The 8,668-nt window shown below is 29.4% G+C and overlaps 1 protein-coding gene across 1 annotated transcript; it reads left to right on the top strand.

Moving 5' to 3' along the window:
* Nucleotides 1–342: 342 nt before the first annotated feature.
* LOC109338557 (methylecgonone reductase-like) lies at nt 343–3,742 on the top strand. The gene is made up of 4 exons (XM_019575825.1): nt 343–666; nt 1,571–1,814; nt 2,504–2,683; nt 3,370–3,742. Exons 1-4 carry the CDS (start codon nt 350–352, stop codon nt 3,583–3,585), a joined length of 957 nt encoding a protein of 318 aa, XP_019431370.1. The 5' UTR covers nt 343–349; the 3' UTR covers nt 3,586–3,742.
* The last annotated feature ends 4,926 nt before the right edge of the window (nt 3,743–8,668 follow it).

Consider the following 8,668-nt stretch of genomic DNA (forward strand, 5'->3'; position numbering starts at 1 on the left):
AGGTTTCGATTCAAGACATGATGTCTCACAATAGTTGTTCACTCTTTTCATGTGTGATAATAATAGAATTCTCTGATGTTTGGAGGCTCTTTGATCATGGACAAGTCCAACACTAATTAACATGTATATAAAAATATTATTGAAAGAAGTGAGAGATTAGGCATATAATCATAATTAGGAGATTAGTCTCATACCTATGCAAAAATACTTTCCAAAAAAGTATCAAATGGATCTAATTAGGGCTCAAGGAGTGCAATGATGGTTGGTGAACATTTGTCACACACATATATATATTGGTCTAGACTTCAACAATTCTTCATCCCTTTGATATCATCTCTTACTAGTAGAAATGGACCCAAGCCTAGTCCCTAATGTGGTTCTAAACTCAGGCCACAAAATGCCTATGATAGGTTATGGCACGGGAACTGTGCCACTACCACCAAATCATGTGCTTTTAACTGCATTCAGTGCAGCCATTGAAGCTGGCTATAGGCATTTTGACACTGCTGCTTATTATGGTTCTGAGGAAGCACTTGGCCAAGCTATATCACAAGCACTACAACAAGGTCTTATTAAGAGTCGTAGTGAGCTTTTTGTCACCTCTAAGCTATGGTGCACTAATACTCATCCTGGCCTCGTGGTCCCAGCACTCAAGAAATCACTAGAGTAATTATTTTTTATCTATTTGCCAGAATATTTACTTTTTTCCTTATAAACTTGCATATGTACCAAATAAAAATCCAAACTAGGAATGGAGATCTTCTATTCCAAAATAATGGTGTCTCCTTGTCCCAAGCCAATAGAATTTTATTGAAAAATGTAAAAGTAATAATTCTTATTTTTATAATTTAAAAATGTCATTTTTCTATTGGATGACAGTTGATCCTCACTCACAAACTAGTGCTTAAATATTGTAAATTGGATAATGGTAGTCCGGACGAAGTGTCCCCAAATTAATCACTCAAATATTAAAAAATACTTAATGTACATTTGATATTTTAGGAACTATTTTATTTTTCAATCTTTCTAGGATATATACCCAAAAAAATATTCAAGATTATTTATTCTTTCTATTTTTGTGTGAGTGTAATATATATATATATATATATATATATATATATATATAGTGTCAGTTAAAAATTTACACATACTACATCATACACTATTCATTTGTATTATTTTTGAAGAGTTAATGATAATTAAATATAAATTATGGATGATATAATAATAGCATTTAAAACTCATATACAACCGGTGCATACATTTTTTCCTGTTTTTTGGACTGAGGTAATTTCTCTCATTGGTACAATTAAAAAAAGTACTCTTCTCTATAGATCATTATATCAGTTTGGTTAGATTTTTTGAAGATGTGTTTGGTTTTATTTAATTTGTCTATACTGTAATTCTTTTTTATCCAATTTTCTTCTTCTTATTATTATTATTTTGTGACAGGGGTTATCTTTAATATTGTTACAATTAAAAATAAAAATATACTCATCATTTATACCACAATGTGTTTGGTTTGATTAAAATTGTCTAGGTGATGTTTGTTTTGTTTTCATTCTATAAGGACGTTGGGCCTAGAATATGTGGATCTTTACCTAATCCACTTTCCAGTAAGGTTGAGAGATGGGGCTAAAGGACTCAAGTACAACGAAGGAGATATTCTTCCTATTGACATGAAAGGGGTATGGGAAGATATGGAACAATGCTCTAAATTGGGCTTAGCCAAGTCCATTGGTGTAAGCAATTTTGGTGTCAAAAAGATTTCTGAAATTCTGCAAAATGCAACTATTCCTCCTGCTGTTAATGAGGTAGGTTTTTTTTGTTAAACATTATTGTGAAAACTGGGCCGTACAGGCCGGTTCAACCAAAAAATGGGCAAAGTGATACCCATATCAGGAAGATATAATAGTTATATTGGTCATATAATTATATTGGTTGAAATGATCATACCAGTCGATTTTTAATTGAATCGTACAAATCATATTTGTCAATTTTCATTTAAAATTATTTTTAATATAAATAACTTAATTTGTATCAAAATATTAGTATGATGATCAAACAAACAATTACTACCTTTATTTATGCTACTAAAAGATGGTCTACACCATGTGACATATTCTGTTTTAACAAATAATATAAATAAAACTATTTATTATATTTTAACATTAATGTTTATATATATATATAACTTAACAAATATACTGTTCATAGCATCATATCACTACCATGATTCAATTGGATGAGCGGTACAATATTAATAACACTAGTAATCATCATTACAGATGGCAAAACAGACTCTCAAACCCGTTTTGTTAATGCTCGTATTATGACTGTAAAATTTAAGTGGATGCAGTCATGCGCATAAATACTTAATAGACAAAATCATATGTGCTGTCCATTATAATATACAAAATCAACTTTAATATTTTATTTTTGATATCATTAATTATTCAAATTTGAAGAATTATATAATTATCAATTCCATTTTATTATGCAGGTGGAGATGAACGTATCGTGGCAGCAGGAAAATCTGAGAAAATTCTGCAATGAAAAAGGGATTCATGTGTCTGGATGGTCTCCTTTGGGATCTAATGGATCTATGTGGGGTTCAAATGCTGTCATAGACAATCCAATCCTTAAGGACATTGCAATTTCAACTGGAAAGACTGTGGGACAGGTAAATTTTCTCCTTTTTCTTTCATGCAAGATTTTAAATTTTTATGAACACGACTTAATTGGATTAATCAAAAAATTTATTTTATTTTAAAATAATTATAAGCAAGACTTTGTTGTCTTTTTTGCTTATGGTTTTAATATCTAATACACTTTGATGGATTTAACTATTAGATATCCTCCCGGTATAATAAAATATATTATGATCTTACATTATATTTCATTTTTTTTTATTACTAATGATATTTTATCACCATATGAGGAAGAAATTTAATTCTTTCGGAATGTGCGACTGTCTCTCTTAATAAGTGTTATTTTTAGAATTCTAACCATTGATCTTTTAGTTATTCTGAATATATAGTCGAGTTTTACATCACTAGACTAATGCTTATTAGTCATTTCAAATGAAATATGGAGAAAAAATAAGTTGGAATTCTAATTTACTATATATAGTGTGAAAAAGTTATTAAGAGTTTAATGTTTATCTAGTAAGAGTTTAATATATACTTTGAGAGAAATTAATGATAATTAATTTATGTCTAAAGTATGATATGAAGTTTTTTTTGGTAACCAATAGTATCCTAATCCAACAGGTAAAGAAATAATTTATTCTAGATTAGTCAGATATTTGATAATACCGTAAGATCTTAAATCACTATTAAGTCAATGCCCTATCATCCACTATTGCAGGTTGCATTGAGATGGTTAATAGAGAAAGGTGTGACTCCAATAATGAAGAGCTTTAACAATGAGAGAATGAAACAAAATCTTCAAATATTTGACTGGGAACTTAGTGAGGTTGATTTGGAAAGGACTGAGGAAATACCACAACGCAGGGCTTTTCAAGCAGAACGCTTTATCTCTGAATATGGACCTTTCAAGACCCTGGAAGATTTTTGGGCTTAAGGATACATCATTTTCCTTCACTAATAAATTTAAATAAATTCGAGCATAAGCATTTTTGTTTTACAAGGAACTCGAGAATAATTTGTAAAATATCCATGATTGTCATTGATATTTATGGTTATAATTTTATTTTGATATAAACTGTTTCTTTTTCTCTTCTATCCATTGTCCCATCTATTTGGTTGCTTTATTCTTTAAATATTGTTTTTTGATACTACCAAGAATATATATTACCTTGTAAGTAAGAAATTAATTCATTTCGAGGTATGTGATTATCTTTTTCTACAAGTATCGTTCGAAGAAATCAAACCCTTTAGATTTTGATGTTTTGGGAATCTAGTGATGCCTTACCGTACTTGATCAATGTCTTTTTGGTATTCTTTAAATAGTTATCACATTTAGACAATATCCCTACTTTGTTAATTTAATAAATTTATCACTGTAGATTAATACTTTAGGAAGATTATTATTATTATTATTATTATTATTATTATTATTTAATTTTATAAAAATAATATAATAGGAACAAAATATAATTTGGAAATATAAATTATTAATAAATATAAAATATGGTAAAAACTAACTTGCAATGTCTAATTATTCATTTCCTTTCTTAATAGTATAGATGAGTATAAATATACATAAATGTACCACGCATAGACTGTAGAAGAAAACTAATATGGTCATATGCATGGTACCAACATGATTTTGTCACGAGAATACGTAATACTACAAGCATGTATATGAAAAATATACAAGTTGTGCCTTTTGTTTCTTCAAAGTTACTTTTCTAATTTATTTATGTGAGAAAACTTGAATTCTTGGGAAGATGCTGCAACACTTGAACAAACAAATGGTTGATGGATATGCATGTAAAAATCTCCAAAGCGTGTGTTACCACACTAACCTTCAGGTTCGATTCGCCCCAACCAAATTAAGTATATTGGATGAAAATGGAATGAACAGCGAATCCCCTTCAGGATACTTTGGAAAACCTTGATATGTTTTTCACAAACACAACAAACGTATCTTTCAATAATAGTTTACAAACTTATGTTTCCTACACTTCTCTCATGTATTAGAGAAATGGAGGATGATTTCTTGGATGAGAAAATTAGGATGATGATTATGTTTTCAAGTGTCTCTATTTATAGAGAAGTTGATATCTCTTGATAGAAAGAAACACTTTTGGAATTCTGCCTTAATGTACGAATGGGTATATACTACAACAGTTCAGATCTAATATAAATATGCGTCGATAGCGTAGCAGTAAGTACACACTTTGGCGAGTGGCAGTTTCCAGTTTCCTGATTCGAGTCTCAATGGATGTATCTCTTCATTTTTATTTCTACGCATTAAATAAAAATGTGAACTCAAAAATGACGAAGCAAGGAATCGAACTCACAACTGTAAGTTCAATGCCTAAAAGTGCAACCACTAAACCAAAGGACATCTTCATAGAAAAATAATTCACAACGTTTATATGCTGAACCATAAATTCTGATATTTTGTAAATATCATTCACAATTTACTCATCATATTACAGTGTACTATTACCATTTAATCTTAGTGTGGAATGTTTACGATGTAATTCAATAATGTTTTTTTACGTGATGAGAGTATTATTGAACACATATAATAATTCACCCGATACATTCTCATATAATTGTTATATGATTAAAATACACATATAACTCTAGTGTTAAAAAAATTATACTAATAGGGGTAATAGCGGTTATTCAAAATTAATTTCTTATTATAAATGAATAAATTCTAACGGTAAATTCATTTCAATGGTGCATCTTGACCAAAAAATTACGGTCTTGATGCATATTTTTGAAAAATTACAAAAGTAGTGTAGTTTTACTAGAATCGGTTATGTTACAGCCAATGTTTTTTGTTTTCTTCCTTATATAACTTGGCTGCTTAGAAGGAGTGTTATTTTTTAATTCTACCCCCCAAAATCGGCAATGAAGGGGGAGTATTTCATTAAAAAAACTAGTAGAATACTCGTGCATTTGCACGGGTGGAGTGTTTTATTGTTGACATGAGTTTAAAGAATTGAATTTGAAGATTGTATGGTAGAAGGGAAATAGTTGTTGTATATATTAAATATCATGGAGTGTAACCTTGGAGTTTGTTATTTTATATTTAACCTCATGAATTTGAAATAAAAGACTAATTAGATTTATGGAAAATAATAATTTAGTATATGAATGTTGAAGTAGATGTAGAATACATGTGACAGGTTTTGGAACACTTTCTTATAAACCACATCTGTTGTTGACATTAGAGTTTTACCATTCTTATCATCTATTAATATTTTCAATCTGTTTTACTTTGTACTCTTGAAATTGCTACATATAATTGACAGTGGTTGAAGACTGGTCTTGGCAGGCTATGAAGCACGGATACTGATACGTGTGTCGGGTACGATACGTATCCGATACGTTGACACGTATTTTTTCCAAAATACAGGATACGATACGTTCAGGGATACGCATATAAAATAATAAAAATACATAAAATATGATAAAATCTATTAACAATATAATAAAAAAAACTCCTTCATGTCACATCCTCCTCACATGTTTTCCCTTCATGCCACATCCTCCTCACATGTTTTCCCTTCATGTCACATCCTCCTCACATGTTTTCCCTTCATGTCACATCCTCCTCACATGTTTTCCCTTCATGTCACATCCTCCTCACATGTTTTCCCTTCATGTCACATCCTCCTCACATGTTTTCCCTTCATGCCACATGTCACATTCTCCTCACATTTTCCCATCTTAAAATGTTCTAAGTTATTAAAAAATTAAAAAAAAAAAACTCATTCATGTCACATGTTATTACTATGTACCTTCCCACACTATCCTTACTTTTTATATATTTTATATGTTAATAATTTAATACTAGTTAGCGATTGGTCTATTTTGCTACCCCACCAAAATTGAGTGTTTACTGTACCTATATTTTGTTATATTAAAATGTAATAGACATTGAGCATTAGATGAGATTGAAATCATCTTTCACATCCAAACTATTTCTTTACACTAATCTATGTATATTATTTAACGTTTACTATTAATCTAAGAATAATTGCATTGTTACACCTCATCAAAGTTTTGTAACACTTTTCCAATTGAATTTTAATATTTCAGATTCTTTGAATTTTAATTTTTCTCTATTATAATTGAAAAATCAAATTCCAAATTGAAGTTTTTTATAACTTTTAAATATATTTTTAATAAAAAAACTCATTTAGTATAATGATTTGATTTCCATTTTTTCATTAAAAATCGTATTTAAAATTGAAAAAATCATTTCATTTTCTATAAATTTTAAAATATTTATTTTAATAAAAATAATATGGTATCATGTTTCAGACATTCACCTTCTTATTTCCATTAGAAAATTCAAATTAAAAACTGTCATTTCTTTTTCTTATGTGATTGAATATGCAAAATACACAGGTAAGACGTGTATTTTTAATAATGTGAATGTATAAGTAACAAATGTGTTTTAACTATGCGAACGCATGAGTAACATGTGTTTTCTTAGTAATGTGAATGTACAAGTAACATGTGTGTTTTTAAGTAACATGTGTGTTTTTAGTCATACGAATGCACGGGTCACATGTGTGTTCTTAACAATACGAATGCACAAGTAACATATGTTTCTTAACCATATAAATATACATATAATATGTGTTATTAACCTTGCAACAAAGAAGTATTGCCCCGTGCATCGCTGATGCACGGGTATCTTGCTAGTTATAAGTGTAAATCAAAATATCCAAAGTAAAAAAATATGAAAATTTAAAATCAGTGCCCTCCATAACAAATCTATCTTATTCTATTTTAATGAAAATGTATCTATCCTAAAATCATTGCCCTCCATAACAAATATATTTTATCCTATTTTAATGAAAACGAATCTATGTTATCATATTTTATTGGAAACGAACATATCTTATCATGTTTGATTGGAAATGAATCTATCATATCTTATTTTATTAGAAACGAATCTATATATCTTATACTTTACTGAGAACGAACCAATATATCCTATACTTTACTGAGAACGAACCCATATATCCTATACTTTATTGAAAACGAATCGAATACGTGTCTTAATATTTATTTATTTTAATTTATTTTTTTAATTTTTGGATACTCTATGGATACACATCTTTCGCGAATCCGAGCGTATTCGTGTCGGACACTGACACGTGAGGGTGTTTGACGAATCCGTGCTTCATAATTGGTAGGTATAATCCAACATTTTCCAATGTTTGACCTTGTGATTTTTTTATTGTCATGGCATAAGAAACAATCATAGGAAATTGTCTCATTATTATCTTGAAATGCCATGGAGATTGTGATGGAGACATTGACATTCGAGGAATCTATATGACATTTCCAATGTTTTTCCCATACATAATTTTTGCTTCGACAACATGATTTTCCAATTTAGTAATAAACAATCTTGTACCATTACATAATCCTTCAGCTTGGTCTAAATTTCTTAGCAACATTATTGGAGTGTCAACTTTTAACTTGATTTTATGATTCGGTAGCCCAGAAGTTGTAAGTGAGATTAGAAACTCAGGAGTTAATATGTTGAATACTTCACTATCATTAGCATCTGTCATGTCAATAGAATCTGAGCTGAGGTATTCATTTTCTTCCCCTACAATGTTACATAAGTTCATGTATTAGTATCATTTACAAAGATAGTTGCATCAAAAAAATATGTGCTTGAATAAACTAAATTTATTGTACCTGGAATAAGGGTTAGAACAAATTAGTTGATTTGATCCACAATTTCAATTGTTGATGCCAGTATTGCCATTGATTTAAAAAACTCTTCATTTTTGTAGTGTTCTAGTAGATTTGGATAGGTGGTTTGAACTATGACATCAAATGGGTTATCAAAATTTAGAATCAAAAGTTCTTCTAGAATATCTATTTCAGCAAAACCATCATTAGACTAGGATAATTTCATATCCCCCACCATTAATATCCAATCTGAGAATTTTGTGATTTCCCTTGCATTTGAATTATTTTGTAAACGCATG

This window comes from Lupinus angustifolius, unplaced genomic scaffold (assembly GCF_001865875.1).
Source record: "Lupinus angustifolius cultivar Tanjil unplaced genomic scaffold, LupAngTanjil_v1.0 Scaffold_29_13, whole genome shotgun sequence".
NCBI lineage: Eukaryota > Viridiplantae > Streptophyta > Magnoliopsida > Fabales > Fabaceae > Lupinus > Lupinus angustifolius.

What these genes read in the sequence shown, in the direction of transcription:
- LOC109338557 (XM_019575825.1), top strand. Translation starts at nt 350, where the DNA reads ATGGACCCAAGCCTAGTCCCTAATGTGGTTCTAAACTCAGGCCACAAA. An exon ending in TTCCTCCTGCTGTTAATGAG is followed by an intron (nt 1,815 to 2,503) that starts GTAGGTTTTTTT and finishes TTTATTATGCAG; the next exon opens with GTGGAGATGAACGTATCGTG. An exon ending in CTGGAAAGACTGTGGGACAG is followed by an intron (nt 2,684 to 3,369) that starts GTAAATTTTCTC and finishes CCACTATTGCAG; the next exon opens with GTTGCATTGAGATGGTTAAT.